Source organism: Lynx rufus, unplaced genomic scaffold (assembly GCF_022079265.1).
Source record: "Lynx rufus isolate CCGP_SWC_20201006 ecotype Redwood Valley unplaced genomic scaffold, mLynRuf1.p SCAF_10, whole genome shotgun sequence".
Classification (NCBI taxonomy): Eukaryota; Metazoa; Chordata; class Mammalia; order Carnivora; family Felidae; genus Lynx; species Lynx rufus.
In genome coordinates this window covers 66,798,427-66,821,569 of record NW_025814824.1, presented here as the reverse complement: position 1 = coordinate 66,821,569, position 23,143 = coordinate 66,798,427, and the positions used below count along the sequence as shown (strand labels likewise).

Here is a 23,143-nt window from a genome sequence, read left to right as displayed (position 1 = left end):
CTCGTACATTTTTCTAAGGTATGTAATTGAATCTCCTCTTTCAAATTGCTAGTGGTATTATCCATAGCAAGTAGTACCCTACAGGTAGAATTATACTAGAAACACAGATGTTACCTTTGTAAAAAGTTTTACAATTCAGGTTAAGGAGTAGTATGGTCACAAAATAGGACAAAAAATTTTTTCCAAAGATGCCTCCATAAATTTGCCTTCGGAAAATTTACCTATCATTTTCACAACTTTTTTAAAATTTATTTTTATTTATTTTGAGAGCAAGATAGCAGGCAAGTGGAGGAGGGGCAGAGAGAGAGGGAGAAAGAATCCCAAGCAGGCTTCAACTGTCAGCACAGATCCCAACGCAGGGCTCAAACTCACGAACCGTGAGATCATGAGGTGAGCCTAAATCAAGAGTCTGATGCTTTACCGACTGAGCTACCCAGGTGCCCCTCATTTTTACAAATTCTAACATTTTCCATGAGAGAAAAATAAAGTTTAGAAAAAACTGCATAAATAATACAATAAGTTTCTATTTAGAACATCATAAATGTTACTGTTTCCAATGCTTATAAATGTGTGGCAAAGTGAGTGCTCAAATGCAAGTTCAAGTTAAGTATCTATCTAGGCTGTTCTTTTTCATGCTGAGCCAAACTAGGTGAGGTGGTCGGTTAATGTTAGAATCAGAGACTTTGACAAGAGGCAAAGAGGACAGTGCTTTCCCTCAAAGCAAAGCCAAATCCATCAAAGGCTTAAAGTATCTCCATTTGTTCAAACTTAGAGATAGGTGATCTACCGAGCTGCTCTCAAGAATATTCTGAAAGCTGTAAAACTCAAGCATTAGCATGAGGGATAAAATGCACTATCTCTCCCCTCCTAAGCCTCTATATCTCCACAAGACAGAGTTAGGAGATCTTTACTGTGGGTGCCAGTGTTCACCCAGCTTCAGCCTGACCTACAGAACTCCAACCTGTAGACTCAGCCCACAATATTCTTCAGCCAATGAGAACCAAGTTTGGTATTCTAATTGGAATTCACTAGTGATAGGCTCTTGAGCTACCACTCGGTCCAAGAAGCCTTCATCACCACTGTGTATGATTTTCCCCCGCTAGAATGCAAGTCCTGCTCTGAACCTCCAACCCACCTAAAGCTCTAAAACCCCACTTAAAATGACTCTGTCCCCGAACCCCCAGTCATTGGCTGAGTGATTCTTCCACCCACGTAGACAATCTAGACCAAGATGCTACCCTGAAGAAGGCAAAGTTAGAGAGACTGAGGCATGAGAAGTATCTGATCCACGGTTGCTAAAGGAAATGGATCATGAGCCGCAGAATATAGGCTATACGATATATGGGCTGCCTCTAGAAACTGAGAATGACCCCTTGTGGACAACCAGCAAGCAAATGGGACCTCAGTCTGACAACCACATGGAACTAAATTCTGCCAACAGCTTGAATGAGCTGGGAAGAAAATTCGTTCCCCAGAGCCTCCAGAAGGGAACACAGCCCTGCTGACACTGATTTCAGCCTTGTGAAACCTGGAACAGGGAACCAGCTGAGCCATGCGGTGCACAGATTTCTGGCTTACAGAGAACTTTGTTGTTTTAAGACACTAAAGTTTGTGGCAATTTGTTACAGCAACAGTAGAAACTAATATAGTGGTGGTTCCCCTGCCCCCATCAACTTGCCTTATTTTTCTGTCCCCACTAGTCTGCAGTTAGGAACCTAAGAAACTGGAGTCACTGAGTTTCCAATACATAATACTTCTAGGATGTCCCACATTGCACTGTTATGGCTTATCTGTATATTCCGTCTTCCCACTAAATGCAAGCTCTTCAAGGACAGAGATTATGAATGCCTTTTATTCCATTTTCATTATGCAAATGATATATATGGATTAATGAAAAATGAAGGGACCAAGTATAAAAGAAAATTAAGGCCACCCACATTTTTTTTAAGTAATCTCTCCACCCAATGTGGGGCTTGAACTCAAAACCGAGAGATCAAGAGTTGTGTCCTTTACTGACTGAGGCAGCCGGGCACCCTGAAACCATCCACAATTTAACAGTTAACCACATGTTAACATTTTCATGCCATTCTATACTTTTCTATATACTTGCATATTTTTATACATATAAATAAAATCATACTATATACGCTGTTCTGTAATATTCTCCCTTAAAAACATTATGTGGCTATTCCATGTCAATGGACAGGATTCTACACCATAATTTTTCCATTCTGTAGTACCTCAGACTAGGCCAGGTCCTCCTATTACAACCTCTCTCATGCCCCACACCTCTCCCTTCATAACACTTTCAACAGCTGTAATAACTCTTGTGATCATATGATGAGTTTATTAAGTTCTGTTTTCTCCATTAGATTATAATTTCCATGAGATAAAAGCCAAGAAATGTAATGCATGAATAGATGAGTTTAACCAAACCTCTTTTTTCAGCCATTTAGGTTGCCTCCTATTTTATTATTCCTAATAGAGGTCTCTAGCACACAGACTGTCAATAAGTGTTTGCTGAGAACTAAATAAAATAATAAACAGTATTTTCAAGAATGGTGAAGGACAGGGGTGCCTGGGTGGCTCAGTTGGTTAAGCATCTGACTTTGGCTCAGGTCATGATCTCACAGTTCGTTAGATCAAGCCCTGCATTGATCTCTGTGCTGACAGCTCAGAGCCTGGAGCCTGCTTCCCATTCTGTATCTCCCTCTCTCTCTACCTCTCCCCCACTCATACTCTGTCTCTCTCTCTCTCTCAAAAATAAACAAACATATGGGGCACCCGGTGGCTCAGTTGGTTGAGCATCCTACTTCAGCTCAGGTCATGATCTCACGGTCTCTGAGTTCGAGCCCCACACGTCAGGCTCTGTGCTGACAGCTCGGAGCCTGCAGCCTGCTACAGATTCTGTGTCTCCCTCTCTGCCCCTCCCTCTCTCACACTCTGTCTCTCTCTTAATAAATAAACATTAAAAAAAGTTTTTAAATTAAAAAAATAAACAAAAAAAATTAAAAAAAAAGAATGGTGAATGATAGACATTCAGTAAACAGTAATTTAAGTCATCAGGAAGACGAGACAGAAGTCCTAGGTCCATAAACATGAAGAACTAACTGTACTTGGCTGATTAAAGGATCCTTAAGGCAAGTAATTTTAACTTTACTTTTTCAGTTCTTTTTCTTGTTCAAAAAGGGACAGGTATGCATGGTCAACAAGATTTCATAACTCCTTAAAAGGTATTCAAAAAAGGCATGTTTTACATATTAACTAATTACAGAAAAATGTTCTTCCTAAAATAGATGGGTATACAGCATGGTGCAGGCCCAGGAAACTGGGCAATCTTGTTATGGGTAGTTTAAAGAGTAAACACGTTCTCTAAATTCTACCGTATCACTACCAACCCCCAAATAAGCCTTTAAATTTTTTTTTTTCAACGTTTATTTATTTTTGGGACAGAGAGTGACAGAGCATGAACGGGGGAGGGGCAGAGAGAGAGGGAGACACAGAATCGGAAACAGGCTCCAGGCTCTGAGCCATCAGCCCAGAGCCCGACGCGGGGCTCGAACTCACAGACCGCGAGATTGTGACCTGGCTGAAGTCGGACGCTTAACCGACTGCGCCACCCAGGCGCCCCCCAAATAAGCCTTTATAAGTGTCATGGAGTAGATTGAATCAGACACTGAACCTATAGAGCCCTGAGCTTTAGGGAAAGTAATCAGGGGCCAATGATGTACCCACACAGAGATCTTAAACATAGAGAGTGTCTTTAAAAGAAGACTATTTTCTATTAAACAATCAACTAAATAAAAAGTAACATTATCAGTTTAAGTTACATATCTTCCAGTAAGTATTTAAAACACACAAACTGGGGGGCCTGGGTGGCTCAGTCAATTGAGCATCCAACTCCTGATTTTGGCTCAGGTCATGATCCCAGGGTCGTGGGATGGGGCCCCATGTTGGGTTCTGCACTGACCGTGGAGCCTGCTTAAAATTCTCAATCTCCCTCCCTCTGCCCCTTTTGTCTGTTCTCTCTCTCTCTCTCTCTAGAATATAAAAATCAATCAATCACACACAAATGGTAGAAATGCCCAAATGTGAAATAAGAACGACGTATTTAATCATTAAAATGTCTGTTCTTTACCTGAGAGAAAAACAGAGAAAACTGCCTTCAAATTATTCAAAGCCTTCATAGATTGTACAGGTTTCAAAGTTTTTTTAGTTATGACTTTACTGATTTATGTAACCTGCCCCTTCTTCTCTGCATGTTCTACTAAAGGTCTTTCATCTTTAAAAATCCAGAGGGAGATGCCCCAAAAGTGAAAAGTGCGTGGGGTGGGGGGGGGGGGTGGTAATGGAATCACAGGAACTTACCACTATATAATACAAAGAGCACAAGGGCATGAAGAGTGGGGTGCTAGTCCTAATGCTACTGTTTCATCAAGCCACTGACGTTTCCTAGACCCCAGTCTCTTCACCTGTAAAATGAAGGGGCTCTGTGATCTCCAGGGCCCTTCCAGCACAAACCTTCTATACTGTGGATTTCTGGGGAACGAGACAGTTAAAGGAAAGAAGTAAAACTCACGCTAGATACTCTGCCACAGGTTACAAAGGTAATTGAAAAAGGTCTCAAATAAAATGCCCCCTAAAGATTTTACTTACAAATGTATGCCATCAACCTCCTCAGACCTCTACTTCCCGCATATCCTGTTAATACTGATTATCTGAAATCAGAGAGGCATTTTACGGTCAAAGAGCCTTTATCAGTGATTGGGGCTTTAAATGGCTTCCTCAGAGGAAAGATAAAAAGATAAAGAAGAAAGTTAGATATGTGCAAAAAATATATCTTTGGAACCTCTATGGAAAAATCAATATTGATAAGTGAGATATATCTCACTTATCTGACTGAGAAAATTACTTAAGAGTTACAAAGAAAGAGTTGCTAAACTCTGTTAGGGTTGTTTGCAGAATGGAGAAAAAATTTCTAATAATGATATAATACCTATATAAAAAAGATTAAAGCAGTTCCCTACATACGTGAACCTAGCTTTACAATAACCTATGCGTGCTAAGAGTCACGGGCACCTTACCATAGCCTCTCCCGTCCCAGATACCCAGGACAAGGTAACATCCATGGAGGAAACACAACACCTCCCCTCATCCAATCATCTCCCCAGGGGCCAAGAGAGCTAGAGGTTTTGTCCTACTACAGTTCCCACATCCATGAATCCTGTATCTTAGAACTAGAAACAGCCCTCTCTATTCAAAGGGGCTTCCCCTTTGGGAACAATTTCTATAATAATAATAATTCTCTGTCTAAAAATTGGCACATACACTGTAAAGCTAGCTTTATGGTTTTGAAAATGGTAGGCCATGTAGAATGTGGCGGAAGAGATGTTTTTGGAATTGTCGATCAGAGTTCAAAATATATTATTACTATCCCTCTCCCCACAACCAAAAAAAAAAGAAAGACCATAAGCCTTACCCACATTCTCTAGCACCTCAGCTATAATAATAGCTCAGCTACAAAACAAGTCATTTTCCTCTCTGAGCCTTAGTTGGCACTCACCAATGTTTGATGGGGTACTTTAAGGAGGTTACACACTAGATAATCTTAAAGAAGTCTTTCATCTCTGATGCTATGTGGTTCTAAGATAAATGAACTTTCCTGAGTTAACCCAGGCTCAAAACCTTATTGATAGCATTGTTTCTACACAGAAAAGTTGTACACATCTCAAAGAACCAACTTAAAAGTGAACTTTGGGAACATAATCCATTTGAAGTTGGGGCCTTCTTGTATCTCATAAGACACTGTCTACCATTTTCCTATACATCCTTATTACTGCAGTAAATACATTGTCAGGTCAAAAATATTATTTGGAGAAAAAGAACACATTACAATAAGAATGGTAAGGCAATACAATACTGCCTTTTCTTTACTACTAGTGGAATTCTTACAGTCATCTTGGCATCTTAAATTTTCTGGTTAGAACAGGTCAAAGGCATTCCCTTTCCCATTTCTCTTCTAACTTTCTTCCTTCCTCTACTATTTCAATTCAATAAGCTACTATGGAATAACTCTTGGGTATTTAAATCTGGGAGCTAAACATGGCACTCGAGAGAGACAGAGTTGGGCAGGGTGCCGGAAGACTCTAAGATGCTCCAATTATTCCCTCCCCTTGGGTTTGGGTGGGACTTGGGACTTGCTTCTACCATGTAGAATATGGCAAAGGTAAAAGGACATCACTTCTATAATTATATTACATGAAATCTAACTTTCATCTTGCTAGCAGACTCTCTCTATTGATGCTTTCCCTCTCTGGCTTTGAAGTAAGCCGCCATGCAGAGTGGCCCATATAGCATGCACCGAGGGTGGCCCTGGGCTGACAGCCATAAAGAGCTAAGGCTCTCAGTCTAACTATCTTGAAAGACCGAGTGCTGCCAACAACTACATGAGCTTGGAAAGGGAGCTCCCAAGCAGAGTCCCAGCCCTGACCAAAACCTCGATTGCAGTCCTGTGAGATCCTCTGAAGCAAGAGATCCAGCTAAGCCATACCCAGATTCCTGACCCACAGAAACTCTGAGATTCTAAATGTGTCTTGCTTTAAGCCACTAAGTTTATGCAATATTGTTACCTAGCAAATTATAATTAATGCAGGCAGAAAAAACACACAATATAATTGAAGAAGAACTTCAAGACAAGAGAAAAACAAATTTGAGACAGGAAAGTTCAGGTAATAAAAGATGGCTATGGGATAAAGTCTGTTTTGAAATATGTCATGAAGAGGTTAGTTATGAGACCCCCCGGCCCTTACATCTTTCAAGAACTTAGGTTGGCAGCTGAGCGGTAGAGCGGACAGCACACAGACAGAATGAATATCCCGGACAAGACTACTACTACACGGAGAAGCAGTGGGAGAGGACTGAATAGGTACAAAGGGTCTATCTAGATCATGGGAAGCCTGGAATGGCAGGTGTTGAGTGGGCTCATTTACGATACTATAGGCATCCACACTAAACAAAAGGCTCTTGAGCAGGGAAATGACCATAAAAAGTGTTTTAAAGAACTTAATCCTATCACAGTATAAAGGATGGAGAAGATTAGAGATTAGAAGACCAAGAATAGATAATGCCAGCACAACAGTTGTCCTGAGGCCAGCAAACGTGTGGAGGAAAAAGGCTCATGCTGATGAATAACCAAAGACCTGCAAATTAAAACTATACAACACCATTTTTTGGTTAACCAAATTAGTGAAAAATATAAACTAGTAATACTAGCAAAGATAAAGCAATCTCAGACATTGTTGGTGGGAATGTAAATGGAATAGCCTTTTTATGGAAAGCCATATTCATCAGCAATATTTATTAATAATCTTAAAATATTCAGATCCTTAGACTTGATAATTCACTTCTTAAAAAAATTTTTTTTTAACATTTATTTATTTTTGAGACAGAGAGAGACAGAGCATGAATGGGGGGAGGGTCAGAGAGAGAGGGAGACACAGAATTTGGAAGCAGGCTCCAGGCTCCGAGCTGTCAGCACAGAGCCCGATGCGGGGCTCGAACTTGTGAACCACAAGATCATGACCTGAGCCGAAGTCGGACACTTAACCGACTGAGCCACCCAAGCGCCCCGATAATTCACTTGTTAAAGAATATTTTAAGAAAAAAATTTATATATTTTTTACCCATTCAAACACATTTAATTAAGTGCCTATTACATTCCAAATACTGAGGATATAGTAATGAACAAAACATACCTCACTTCTGCTTTCAGGGAACTTAGAAGAGGCAAACATTTAACAAATAAGTGCAAAAGTTTATAGGATACAGTGAGAGATTATGTATTTATGTACGTATGCAAACTCTACACCCAACATGGGGCTTGAACTCACAACCCTGAGATCAAGAGTTGCAGGCTCTACCAATTGAGCCAACTGGGCACCAGAAGAGAGAGCATTTTTAAACACTTGATTTAAAGTGTGAGATCAGGGGCGCCTGTGTGGCTCAGTCAGTTAAGCGTCCGACTTCAGCTCAGGTCATGATCTCACAGTTCGTGAGTTCAATCCCTGTGTCAGGCTCTGTGCTGACAGCTCGGAGCCTGGAGCCTGCTTCGGATTCTGTGTCTCCCTCTCTCTCTGCCCCTCCCCCCTTGCGCTCTGTCTCTCTGTCTTTCTCTCTCTCAGAAGTAAATATTAAAAAAAAATAATTTGTGAGATCAGAAAAGACCCTTCTGGGAAATAACATTTATTTATTTTTATAATGTTTATTTATTTTTGAAGGAGAGAGCACAAGCAGGCGAGGAGCAGAGAGAGGGGGTGACAGAGGATCCACAGCAGGCTCTGTGCCAACAGCAGCAAAACCGATGTGGGGCTCAAACTCATGAACTGTGAGATCATGACCTGAGCTAAGTGAGGCTGAACACTCAACCGACTTAACCACCCAAGTGCCACCTGGGAAATAACATTTATATTGAGAGCTGAAGGGTGAGTAGAATTTAGCCACGTAAAGAATGGGAGAAAGTTTTCTTCTTGACAGAGGAAATAATACTCATGAAGGCAAGAAAGAGTTAGTTGTATTCAAGATTTTTCTTTTTTTACAAAATTAGTTAATTAATTAATTTGTTTTTTTAGAGGGGGTGTAGAGAGGGAAAGGGAGAGAAAGAATTTTAAACAGTCTCCATGCCCAGCACAGAGCCCAACATGGGGTTGGATCCCATGACCCTGGGATCATGGCCTGAGCGAAAATCAAGAGTCACATGCTTAACTGACTGAGCCACCCAGGGACCCCTGTATTCAAGATTTTTAACCTATTCAACAAATATGTATGGAGGTAGGTCCTAATAAGTATCAGGTACTAGGGACCGAGGATAAGAAACCGAAGAAAATAGTGATCCGGGTCAAGTTGAGGTAGTAGCAGATAAAACAGGTTTAAAAAATTGTATAGCTATAGTAGGGCCTAGTATTCATAATGAAGACAAAGATATATCAGGAAATGATATAGGAGGAAACTAATGCATGTGGCAGGAAAAAGAAGAAGATGGCATAAAGGTAACAAACACAAAGGCACTGTGTCTTCTTTCAAACCCAAACAGTATAGACTTACCTGAGAAAGATATGTTCAAAACGTATTGTTCATTAAATACTATATATACCATTTATAGGTAGAAATACTTAGATGGGTCGGTACTAAAATGTTTATATGCAGAGAAGAACAAGGAGAGATCAAAAATAAATAAACATGTACACACGAATTAAAGTGTAGCTATACTCGGGAAACTATTTCCCCTACAGCTATCCATGAATGGTTCCCAGCTCTGCTAAGCACTCAGGGAAAAGTAATCATTTTTTGGAATAAAAAGCAGGCTTTCTTTGTGAGAGGCCAAAATACACACACACACACATACACACATATATGTGTGTATGTGTGTGTGTGTATATATAAATTAAAAATCGACCAAATGAACCTCCACAAGGTTAATGTGAAGAGTGACATTTACACAAACCTTATGGTGAGAATAAGCTTGGAACCATCAGCAAGTTACAAAAGAAGCCATATACATGAGTATGACCTCATATGAGCAGCAGACCTGAGGGAAGAGAGCCCTTTTCCAACCTCCTAAATTATCTAAATAGTGATATTTTATGGTTGGTACATGTGAACAGTGTTAAAGAGTCAAACATGGGGCACCCAGGTGGCTCAGCCAGTTAAGCATTTGACTTCAGCTCAGGTCATGATCTCACAGTCTGTGGGTTTGAGCCCCATGTTGGGCTCTGTGCTGACAGCTCAGAGCCTGCTTCCGATTCTGTGTCTCCCTCTTTCTCTACCCCTCCCCTGCTTGCACTCTCTCTTTCAAAAACAAACATTAAAAAAAAAAAAAACAAAAACGAGTCAAACAGTATTTGACAGCAAAAAACACAACCTACAAAAAAAAAAGATGTAGAATTCTGTACTATTTTTGCAACTTCTATGAGTCTAAAATTATTTCAAAATAAAAATTTATATATATATGGGCTATCTTGTTACGGGGATACAAGGCTTAAAATTTGTGTTAATTTTATGAGGCAATCAAAAAATAGGATAAATGAAAATCCTCCAAATTACTCTCCGTGAGTCCAGTTTTTACTTCTGTCAAGGGATGCAGGTGCTTTATCAGGGGAAAAGCTCATGGTCTGCGTTTGATATTCCACTGAGCAACCAGACTTTTGAGAAAATCATTTCAATCTCTCTAAGCCTCTGCTACACCTACCTCACAGCATGGTATCATATGCTTGCCAACTATGGCATGCTAGACAAATATTTATTATTATTATTTAAAATTTCATTTATTTGAATAGCATTATTCCTTCATTCAATGGGGAACTATCTTTGAGATATTACTAACCTTTTGGGTCTCTTCAGGTTTGTGAAATTATCAAATTAATCTTATATTTGCCGGTAGTGGCCATGACTTAACAAACAGATTTATCTAATAATAAGAATAGTTATCACATCCTGGAAAATGTTTCTTAAGACAACTATAGCCTAAAAAAATGTTTCTACTGCTTAGCCTTTTCCTATAAAGTTCATTAATTGAATTGGATAACCCATTACTTTAAAATTAGTTTGGTTAATTCTGAAGATCTGTCTTTATTTATTAGACCTGTCTAATCAAGTAGGGCATAAATATACAGTGTGGACAAATACACTGACATCATACCTAAAATATGTTTCATGAAATACATTTCCCTCACAGACATTAAAAATGAAGTCATAGCTCCTCCGAAGAAAAAAGACAATTAAGGAATTTCAAGACATTCAAAAGATGAAGCTTGAGAACTCAAAACAAATTTTAAAGTCTGACAAAGAAAATGTATCTTTTATAAAATTGGAAATTTATGCGTACTGTACTTATAAATGATGCATCACAAAATGTTTCATTATACCTTTAATGTTTCAAAATCCATTACCATCCCTCTCTCTCCCATCAAGTACAATCTTAGGAAGAAAAAATATTATGTTATTTCCTGAGTTAAAACTTTGTGTACAACCTATAGGCTAATGGGAAAACAGAGTAAAGGAATAACCCTCTCAAATCAAGCCTTTACTTGTTAAACCCTGAAGGTCACCCATTTTAACCTGGCAGCTCATTTTATTTCCTGGAAAATGTATTTAGAGACCAAAACCAGGAATGATTCAAGTGGACAGTTAAAAAGTAAAAACACCAACAGGAGTCATATGAAAATAATATATTACTGAAGATTATTAGAAAATATAAAAGAGCAGGATTTTCTACCCCCGTTCAAAGTTTCCATGGAGTTCATTCAGCCAACAGTCTACTCACTTCCGGTGGGTGTGGTCCATGCCACTGTTTGGTATTGCTTCCAACTTTGCATTTTTCTGCCCACAGATATTTCCATAGCTGTCGTATCCTGACACTAGTCTCGCTGCTGCACCTGTTGCTACTGAAAAGCCACAAATAAATCCCTAGAAAAAAAAAACAGAAAAAACATACAAATAAACCATTTCAATAGCAACAGTCACTACTTGATACGATAATGAGCTTCTTTTGTCTGTTGAGGGGAACAAAGAGCTATCTTTCCTTATTGCAAACACTATTCTACTGTTTTCCTTGGATTTCACATGAGCAGCACAAAGAAGTCCACAGGGAAACACTATTTACTACCATAACAAAACAAATCTCAAGCTTTTACATCATGAGATCGTCTTTGCATTTTATAATAATAAGAGCAGCTTCTCTGTATGGAACATCTGCTCTGTGCCAGGCTCTGTAGTAGGTGCTTACCAGACGTTATCGCTAATCCTCATAATAAGGAAACTGAGGCCCAGAGAGGTTAAATAAGTTGTCCAAAGCCATAGAAGCTAGATGAGAGCATAAAATCAAACCCAGCTTGTTTCATTCTTCAGCAGTTTTTGGTTGTAAAAGAGTTCTGTTAAATTAACAGCAACCGATGAAAGAAAGAAATTCAAAGAACAATAGGTACGTGGGTTTTGAATTATTACCACTTTGGTGCCCACAACATTTCTGTTTCCTTCCTTCAGTAAAGCTGTATACAAGCCAAAAAATTACACCATGAAACACTACTCTGCTTTTAATATTGCAGAGCCAAGGAGAGTGAGGCACTGGGTCTGTGTGCCACAAAGGTCACTTCATTTCATGGGAATATGATTCATCACAGTGCCCAAGGCAAATAAATGGTAGATGCTTCCGAACTGCATCATGCTTGCTAAATCAAGTATGCACAAAGAGCAGTAACAGCCTATATTCCACTGCAGGCTGGTAGGCATTAAGAATAGGAAGTAAGGTGAATCATTACTGATCAACCGAATTGGGAGAAAAGGCTGGGGCTAGAAAATCTTGCAATGTGGTCATTGAAAGGTTGAGTTTTGATCATCTTTACTGAAGTGGTTAATGAAGGCAGAGATTAGCACTGTTTAACTTATCATAGCCAAGTCTCACGAGTAGTACTCATAGAAGCAGTCAGCCATGCTAGGTCTCAGGGCTACGGTGCTAAGTACTGTCCTCACACACAGTTCCTACAAGAAAAGTATTTCCCCCCTTAATTACTTTCCTAAAAAGGTAAACAAATTCTTTTTTTCTGAATGACCCCTTTATTTTTGTCTTGCAGGTAAGGAAAAAGAGTAAGGAGTGTGGCTCTAAATACTAGAAACTGCTTGAAACTACGGTTTACAAGAAAGTCAACTCCAGAAGTGGAGACTATCCCAGATTTGCCACTCCCATGCCTTCTGATCCTTGCCAGGTTACTTTAACTCTCCACACCTCAATTTACTCACCTGTGAAATGGAGATAATGACTGTGTAGCTCATAAGACTGCTGTAAGGATTAAATGAAATAATCCTGTAAAGTGCTAAGAATCCTGCTTGGCACATAGTAAGAGCTCAATAAATATTAGCTAGTATTGTTAGAAATGAGAACATGTAAAGGAAAAGACCATGGGCTCCAGGGGCAGATTAAGCTTCACTGAGAACTCCATTTTCTACTTGTGTGACATTGAACAAACTTGCTTAATGCTCTGTGCTTCAGTTTTCCCGTCTATAAATTGAGGCTAAAACCACTTACCACAAAGGCTGCTGTGAGAATGACACGAAATAATGCATGTAAGTGTCCTGTTTCAATAAAAATGTTAGTACCCTTCTGCCTCAAAGCTAACTGCTAGCACTAGGGTCAGGCACAGGCTGGTCAGGACTCACCTATGCACCCTCATCTTGTGGCCCACTCCCTCTCTCCTGACTCCTCCAAGAAAAATGCAAAACAATTAGTTCCATGTCAGGACTTCAAGCCAATATGAAAACATAAGAAAATAAAAAAATTTAATCCTCTGCACACATACACATGTTCAAATCAGCTTTCCATCTTAAGCAGATCCCTGAACCTATCATTGGGAAATCCTACACTGAACAAAAACCGGAAGTGGAGGTAAACATTAGGAGGTTGAACGGCTAATTTTCCAACACAGTTCTTTGACAAGAAGAACCACCAAGTAACAGAAAGGGAACCCAGAAAGATCTGGATTTAAACCCTCACTCTACCACGTACTACCTATGCGACTCTGATCCAATTACCTGCTTAGAGTATTTCCTCCTCATCCCTAACACAGAGCCCCATCCTCTATTTCACAACCCAGTGATGAGGAGTAAATGAGATAATGCACATCTAATCCCTCGCTGGTCTGGTACACAGCTGGTGACCAAGACATGGTGGCTGGTAGTGGGAAATCTGAATGACGAAGCCAGACCAAAGAGGCTGACAACGGTAATTAGGGACTAACCAAACACTCCTTCAGTTCTCTTCTTTTAGAACAAAAATTTCTAGGGGGAAAATGAGAAATACTGTAACTCTGTCACTACACAGAAACATTTAGACCACAATTACAATCTTCTTCCACTATAGTCAAAATAGCAAGGCCCTTGCATAATTAAAAGGTTATGTTCTTCTTTCACTTTTTATAGAAATTTTCTTCTTATGTTTCATACGTACTTTGTGTTACAGATTCCTTTCAATGGCTTCTGATTTCCCTTTCTGACTATTTTTAACAGTACTGTGGGACATGTGAGGTTCTTTTTTTTTTTTTTTTATCATAAGCCACCTCACATCCCTCTGGGATGTAGGCAGAGTATAAATTATAAATGTTACATATATATGGTAAAATGGGGACACTGACATATTTTCACACTGGCCATTTAAACTTCTTAGTAGTTTCCAAAAGCATTAGAGAAGAGAGGGTGAGAAGCTTCAGGGGAGAAAGGAAGGAGAATAGTAAGCTAAGAAGATAGGAAGAAACCATGACTGTTATCCCAGGGACTTCCCATATGGTACACGTACCTACAATGGGGAATTAGGCCAAATATAATTAAAAATACAATCTCCTTTAAAAAACAAAAAATTCTGAAATCCAAATGCAGGAAGCAATATAGTTTCAGATGAGAAAAAAAATGTGGTGCACGAAATTAAAATAGGATGAGAGAAACTTTACAGAATGCACTCAATAATTTAATGGCTCTAAGCGGGGAGAGGAAGAGGCATTCAAGAGAAAGAAATCATATTAATGAAGCAAATGATAAGGGGGATGAGGAAAGCTTTTATATGCCTATAGAAGAGAGCAATCACTGCAGAGAAAGTAAGCCTATTAGTAAGGAAGAGAACCATGGCTAAAATCTTAAAAGGACTGAGTTACTGAATTGCTTTCAGAACAGCTATTTTGAGAGAGAGAGAGAGGAGCAGACAAATCTAATCACAAACAGAAGGTGACTCAAATCAGATAAAGGCATACAGCGGTGGTGGATCCCATGCCAGATCTGGCAAACTAGGAAGTACCTACTGCCTCAGAGGGAGACAGACAATTTCTGAACTGGACTCATTAGTTCAATTTAAGAAGGAGGATTTGCTTAGTTTCATTCACTAGTAGTCAAAAAAGGGGACACATTTTATGTCACAAGCATGTGTGAATTTCAAACCTGGAGCCTTAACATGCAACTGAGCAAGGCGAAAGCCTTAGTTTGGGTTTTGGGCGTGGAAAAAAACCGGTCAACAAAAACACATGTGGTGTGTGGCGGGGTGGGGATGAAATACAAATCTAGTGAAATGTTTCAAAATAGAAAGATGGGGGAAAAGATTTATGTTTATAGCTCTGAAATGAAAGTATATCCAGGCTCTTTTTTCCCCCTTCAATACTACCTCCTTTAGTTCTATACCTAATCCTCTACCTCTATTCCTAAACTCAGTGAAAGCTTGGAATCAATCTCCTAATCACTAATTTGTCAAACCTTGAAGCAGCATTTGGCTTCTGTTCCTCCTTTTCTGAGAACCCGGAGACAAGGAAGGCTATTAGGACCTAGAAGACAGGACAAGAATGCCTGATGCAGGGGCACCTGGATGGCTCAGTCAGTTAGCATCTGACTCTTAATTTCGGCTCAGGTCATGATCTCACAGTTTGTGGGATTGAGCCCCAAGTCGGGCTCTGTGCTGACAGCATGGAGCCTGCTTGGGATCCTCTCTCCCCCTCTCTCTGTGCCTCCCCCACTCACGTGTGCACACACACTCTCTCAAAATAAATACATTTTATAAAAAGAATACCTGATGAATAACTAATATTTATACAAACTAAAAAAAATTTTTTTTAATTTTGCCAATCTTCCAGATTTCTGGATTTCTTCACACATTAATAGGATGTATTACTCTAAGAAAGAAGAAAGAATCAATAAGCAAGAATGTTTGGAAGTCTAGAAAATATACACCCAAAAAGTATTTACTGAGCATTTACAAATGCAAGATGCTATGCAGGGTACAAAAAGGTTAAAATACATGAAGTTTACCCTAAAATAACTGAAATGGGGGCACCTGGGTGGCTCAGTTGGTTAAGCAGCCAACTTCGGCTCAGGTCATGATCTCATGGTTTGTGAGTTTGAGCCCTGCATCAGCTGACTCCAGCTGGGAACCTGGAGCCTGCTTCAGATTCTTTGTCTCCCTCTCTCCCCCTCCCCCACTTGAGCTCTGTCTTTCTCTGTCTCTCAAAAAAATAAACGTTAAAAAAAAAAAAAAGAACTGAAATGTTCTCAAAAGGTTAGAAAATCATGCGGTATGAGGAAGCAAAATCAGATAGGCTCAGTTTCATGGGCAGCTTGAGCAATGAAAAAAAGAAAAAACACAAACAGGGAATACTAGACACTGAACCCAGCTCTGATACAAATACTCCCTATGATCTTGGGTAAGTCACTTTAAATTCTGAGCCTCAGTTTCCTGGGTTTAACTAGATTAATCTCTAAAGCGCTTTCCTCTTCTCAAAATTTATGATCCTAAGGGAAAGTAGACACAAAGTAAAATTTTTCAGAGTATACTTGCAGGAAGAAGTATAAGCCCATTTGGTCCAGCATAGTGATCAAGAATACAAAAACAAGAGTAGGTTAAAAGCAAATCCATTTAGGGGTACATGGTGGCTCAGTAAGTTAAGCATCCAACTCCCGATTTCGGCTCAGGTCATGATCTCATGGTCATGATATCAAGCCCTGCATCAGGCTCTGCGCTGATTTTCTCTCTCTCTCTCTCTCTCTCTCTCTCTCTCTCTGTCCCTCCCCTGCTTTTGCTCTCTCTCTCTAAAATAAAAAAATAAATAAAAAAAAAAAAGAAAGAAAGAAAATCCTGGGAATGCAAGCTGGTGCAGCCACTCTGGAAAACAGTATGGAGGTTTCTCAAAAAACTCAAAATAGAACTACCCTATGACCCAGCAATTGCACTAGTAGGTATTTATCCAAGGATACAGTTGTGCTGTTTCAAAGGGACACATGCACTCCAATGTTTATAGCAGCACTATCAACAATAGCCAAAGTATGGAAAGAGCCCAAATGTCCCTCAATGGATGAATGGATAAAGAAGATGTGGTATATATATACAATGGAGTATTACTCGGCAATCAAAAATAATGAAATCTTGCCATTTGCAACTACATGGATGGAATTGGAAGGTATTATGCTAAGTGAAATTAGTCAGAGAAAGACAAAGATCATATGACTTCACTATATGAGGACTTTGAGAGACAAAACAGATGAACATAAGGGAAGGGAAACAAAAATAATATGAAGGCAGGGAGGGGGACAAAACATAAGAGACTCATGGATATGGAGAACAGAGGGTTACTGGAGGGAGTATGGGAGGGGGTAATGGGCTAAATGGGTAAGGAGCATTAAGGAATCTACTCCTGAAATCATTGTGCACTATACGCTACCTAATTTGGATGTAAATTTAAAAAAATAATAAAATTAATAAAAAAATAAAAAATTAAATTAAATTAAAAACCAAATCCATGTAATCAATGTAAAAATAGTTAACATGGTAAAGTTTATGTTATTTATATTTTACCATAATAAAAAAAAGGAAAAAAAAACAAAGGATTTAACATTAAGTAGGTACATATTTGGATCAGGTAACCTTAAGGTAATTTTCTTCCTCTTCCTGGCAAAGCACAGACCATCACACAGATGACTAAATACTGCAGTGAGTCTCTGAGTCTTTCACTAGGTGCTGCATGCTCAACAATAGTTAATGAGGTAGAAACACTATGCTCTGGGAACTAGACTAATGCTATAAAATTAAAAAAAGGTCCTTGAAAGCAGTCTGAAGGGACAACGTATGCAATGATGTCTCCTACGCCTAGCTCTAGTCCAGACCATTCTCCAAAGCTCCAACTCTGCATTTCCCAGTGCTTATCCTTACCCATGCCCTACTTCTGTCGAATTCATCTTCTCATTCCACACTTCCCCAAACCACTCACCTCTCCTGCACATACCCTGTCTGCATTTGTCGTTTCATTCTTTACTGGACTGCACATGTAAGATATGGAGTGAGGGTACTGCTCAGTCTCCCCCCTCCACACTTCTGGCCATCACTATTGCTTCCTAACTGTGCCAGAGGAAGTAAGAATGCTAAACTGTTTGCTCAGAATCTGAAATACTGATGAGACAACATTTTACTGGCTGGCAAGGTTACCGCATCCATGTTCTAAATAACTATCTGTTGTTCCCAATTCCAGGCAACAAAGGAGGGACTATCTCTTGAGGCCTCACCTTTTCTACCTCTTCTCTTCCGGGTTCAATGCTGCCACTGGGTTATCTAGATAAGTTATTGAACTTATCTCTGTGCCTCTGCTCTCTATCTGTAAAATGAGAAAGTAGTTGTGAAATTTCAATGTTTCTGTGTCACATACAGAACAGCCCCTCGTCCACAGTAAGAAGCAATAAGTAAGAGGGCTAAATTGTAAGGTCTCTCTACCTTCCACTGTCCATGGTAAGCACTCCTACTAGGGCCATCCAGTTGCCTCTCTTTCCTGATTTCTGCGGTAAGCTGATCTGGGCAGATAGGGTCCCGATGGATCTCTTCCCTCTTCTCATACATACCTCTCTCTCCCTGAGAGAGAATGAACTTGCACTATCCAAGATGGGAAGGATCTTCAGCCCACATGGCACAAGCTTCATTCTACAAGTCATTTTCACCAAGGATTTCTTTATTGGATATAATCAGGTGACTGTCTGGTGACTAATAAATTAGTATTGGGGTGCCCGGGTGGCTCAGTTGGTTGAGCATCTGACTTCAGCTCAGGTCATAATTTCATGGTTTGTGGGTTTGAGCCCTGCATTGGGCTCTGTGCTGACAGCTCAGAGCCTGGAGTCTGCTTCGGATTCTGTGTCTCCCTTTCTTTCTGCCCCTCCCCTGCTCACACTCTGTGTCTCTCTCTCAAAAATAAATAAAAACATTAAAAAATTAAAAAAAATAATAAAGTAATATTTGTTTATCCATCTTATTTTTGTTCCTTCATGTGTACAGAAACTGTGGTTTGGAACTTACAAGCTGGAGTCAGATTTGAGCTGAAAAGTTCTAACCTGAACCCCTAACACAAGAACCTCTTAGTCATCCTCACTCTGTCTTGCCTGCAACATTGATGCTCTCTCTTCCTCTCCTTTATTACTACCTTATTTCCAGTTTTCCACATGTTATCTGAACTATTCCATCAGCCTTCAAAGTGGTTCCCCTTTACAATGGCTTTACAGACCATCTTTAACATTGGCTACCAGGGCTATCTTCCTAAACCCGGTCACATCATTTCTTGCTCAAAACTCTTCAGCAGTTTATTGGTGCCTAAAACAGTGGTCTCTCAATCCTGACTGAACATCGAACACAGAGATTAAATCACAATCAGAGGTGGGACCCAGGAACAAGTATTTTTTTTATTGTCTAATATGAGAACCACTTGATTACTACCTTAAAGGAAAATAGAAATTTAGAAGCACAATACTACGTGCAATTTTTTAGAATGGAGTTAAATGTATGTCCAATAATTTCAAAATACTGATGAAAGTTCAAATGGGGAAGATGATAGCTCTCAAGAAGGCTGGTAGCAATTTGCTTTGGAAAATAACCTAAGTTCTTGGGGCACCCGGGTGGCTCAGTTGGTTAAGCATCTGACTCTTGATTTCAGCTCAGGTCGTGATCCACGGTCATGGGATTGAGCCCTGTATCAGGCTACATGCTGGGCATGGAACCTGCTTAAGATTCTCATTCTCTCTCTCTCTCTCTCTCTCTCTCTCTCTCTCTCTCTCTCCCCACCTCGGCCTCTCTCCCACACTTTCATGTGCACTCCCCCCCCCCGCCCCCCACCTAAAATAAAATTAAAGAAAAGAAAAATACCCTAAGTTCTAGACAAGGCAAGTAAGCATGGAAAAATCTTGAATGTAAGAGAGGAAATAAAAGAGAAGTACAAATATTTATGAAGAGGTGAACATGTGTAAATAAGACTTAATGGTGAAGATGAATGAAATAAGACAAGATCTTAACATATTTCAAAGCACAGACATCAAGGAATGAGCAAAGAACTACAAGTAAGGGACAGTGAATAAAGGTATGACTTGAAAATTAGGTCACAAGATGACAGAAAGGCCACTAGATCAAAAGAGTATAGGCAGAAACTTCTGGTTCCTATTCTATCTTTGCCGTGTATTGCCATTATTATATTCTTAGACAAGCAAATATTTAACCTTGTTACACCTTGTTCAAAAGCTAGGGATAAAACTTATTTCATAAGATAACTTGGAAAATTTAACAAGATAAATACATACAAAAGCATCAAGCATAGGGCAATGCTCAATAAATCAATAAATGTTTGATGAATGTTTCTCTGAGAAGTACTATAGGATGAAATCCTAAAAGAAAAAAACCTTTTCAAAACCATACAAAACGAATACACGGAAGACAAAGAAACATTGGCCTACTATTGTGTTGTGCCAGTATGGTGGGCAACAGAACTTGAAAATTTCTCCAGTTTCCACATGGCAAAATTTGAGGTTAGCTCAACTCCATGGAGGTAATCCATTAAAAAAATCCTTCCAAGACACATAACACTATGCCTGCATTTAAAAGTACGCACAGTGGGTTGGGGGGGTGGGCGCCTGGGTGGCTCAGCCGGTTAGGCGTCTAACTTCTGCTCAGGTCATGATCCTGTGGTTTGTGATATGAGTTCAAGCCCCGCATCAGGCTCTGTGCTGACCGCTCAGAGCCTGAAGCCTGCTTTGGATTCTGTGTCTCCCTCTCTGTCTGCCCCTCCCGAGCTCACACTCTCTGTCTCTTTCTGAGAAAATAAACATTAAAAAAAATTTTTTTAATAAAAGAAAAATAAAAAGAACCCACAGTGGGTCTTAATTACCACTGCACTGACATCAACATTAATTACCATTGCATTAAAACATGTCAGTAAACAAATACTCCTTACTCTCAGGTCACTCCCAAGTCAGCCTATCAACATTCATGATGCTTTCCCGAGCTATTTTAGAGTAGAAAATCAAAAGCACCTGGAGTGGCAGGTACATGTGTTTATAAATCTAATTTCGAAAGGTCAGCTGCTGTTTGTCTCAGGGATGATTCAGGGTATGGGGAGAGGTGGTGGACTAATTCTGTTAACAAAAAAATTTTTCCCACACTCTGTATGCACACTGCATTTCAGGTGCCACTCCATTAAACTAAGAAGACTCTCGAACAACATCTTAGAAGTCCTAAGTGAGGAAATGGGTATTTTGATGTTTTCTAAGTATCTCAGGTTTCTTGAAACTAAGCTATTATCTTTAAAACTAACACTCCTTATTTTACTCAATTTATTATATCTCTTTAAAAAGTCTACTGCTTTCTGGGGCGCCTGGGTGGCGCAGTCGGTTAAGCGTCCGACTTCAGCCAGGTCACGATCTCGCGGTCCGTGAGTTCGAGCCCCGCGTCAGGCTCTGGGCTGATGGCTCGGAGCCTGGAGCCTGTTTCCGATTCTGTGTCTCCCTCTCTCTCTGCCCCTCCCCCGTTCATGCTCTGTCTCTCTCTGTCCCAAAAATAAATAAACGTTGAAAAAAAAAATTAAAAAAAAAAAAAAAATAAATAAATAAATAAAAAGTCTACTGCTTTCTTATCCTTTCTTCAGGTTCAGAACTGGCACCTGCTAATTATGCCTATTGGGCTTAGGGTAGTTCTGTGATTTTCAAGTGGCATTTGCAAGGTGTACCGTTGCAGAGGACACGGAATAAGATTTTCCTAAAGAAGCTCTATAAAAGATATGGGGAAATGGGGGTTAAAACCGCTCACGTATTTGTGAAAAAAGGCTGCCAGAGGTAGTGTATTTGTGTTTTGGTTTGTAAAGACCACGAAAAAGAAAGCGATACCATCTGCACAGTCCCCTTGAGGAAGAGGAAACAAGGTGGCAGAAAAGAGCACTGCCCTGGAAATTATGAGACCGGGATTCTGTTCTCAGCCCTGCTAATAACTAACAATGAGCCTTGGGATGGTCATTGCCATCTCTGGGTTTGAGCTTCTCACTCTGTAGAATGAGGGTGATGAGCCAGATGAGGATTTCCAAGTCCATTCTAACTGTAGCTCTACACATCAGCTAGCTTTAAAACCGTTGTTTCCAACCTTCTTTTCCAGCCCAGCACACTGGCAGGGACTCTCAAGTCCCTGAAGGCTGTGTCAGAAACCCCTGCAGGGCCGGATGGGTATGCAGTTTGAATCAGCACACCCCCGACACTCTGTACGAGGGACTCTGCTCCTCCATCGTCTATACCCAATGGAAAATCACCAAGTCCCCCACCTCCAACTGAGAGACGCCACTCAGTACAGCACACACAGCAGGCAGCAGGGGCCTAGTATGGGCAGAAGCAGTGAGCAAGCAGCTTCACCTCTTCAGGAAGAACTAAAAGATGTCAGAATTGGAAACACTGTCGATACCCCCTGGCACAACTTCTAATGTTATACAAAGGAACACACCAAGTCCCTGAAAGGAAAACTGGTACAAAAATAGCCATCAGGTTTGTGTGATTGGGTTGGATAAATACTCAAGACTCCATGCCCAGTGCTCTGGTCAACATGCCATTAAGATCACAATTCACAGAAATTTATGTGGAATGATCTGGCTTCCTTAAGTGATCTAGTAAAAGAGACAAAGTTCCAATCCCCTTAATGTTATCTCATGTAAGCTTAAAAAAAGAAAAAAAAAATCAAGGGGTATCAAATACCAATGAATTGTATGGGACAAAAATAACCAGCTTCAATGATATCCTAGGACCTCCTGTTATAAGCAATTCAGGAGGGGTTAAATATAAATAAATAAATAAATAAATAAATAAATAAATAAATAACAAGCTCCCCCTTTAAACCAATTCCCCATCATCCCCTTGGATCATGAGTTCACCAGGTTCTGATAATCTAGGAGAGTGTTCTTACCATTCCAATGCAGAAGAGAATAAAAAGCAGCAGCCAGGGTATGTCTGTACAGCTACGGTCTTCCAGTGGCTTCCATTCTCGTTTAGAGCTCTAATTGAAAATACAAAATAAGAGAGTGGCGAATGTTAAACGTAGTTAAAATGAGGAAGGCACAAAAATACCACTTATACCTAGACTCCTTCTTGCCTGACAAGTTTCTACTGAACCTATTAAGATACAACTCAAGTACAGGTCACTTTTCTGGGAAGTTTTCCCTAACACCCCACCTTTCTTCCTGGTTAGGCAGAGTACTGACTCCAATGCTTTTCTTGTACCTCTATTAGAGTAGTTAGCATTCTGGGTTGGAATTGTTAACTGTATCCCCAGAAGAACATGAGCTTCACAAGGGAA

At 39.9% G+C, this 23,143-nt stretch overlaps 1 protein-coding gene across 4 annotated transcripts in view; it reads right to left on the bottom strand.

The window, feature by feature from the left end:
- The window catches only part of SLC44A1 (solute carrier family 44 member 1), a 202,892-nt gene that overhangs the window by 124,837 nt on the left and 54,912 nt on the right, over positions 1-23,143 (bottom strand). For all 4 annotated transcript variants that reach the window (XM_047067374.1, XM_047067383.1, XM_047067380.1 and 1 more), the window contains exons 2-3: positions 22,754-22,843; positions 11,318-11,460 (exon numbers count right to left, since the gene is read on the bottom strand). In XM_047067374.1, coding sequence (XP_046923330.1) covers positions 11,318-11,460; positions 22,754-22,843 — 233 coding nt within the window. The remainder of the gene's footprint in view (positions 1-11,317; positions 11,461-22,753; positions 22,844-23,143) is intronic.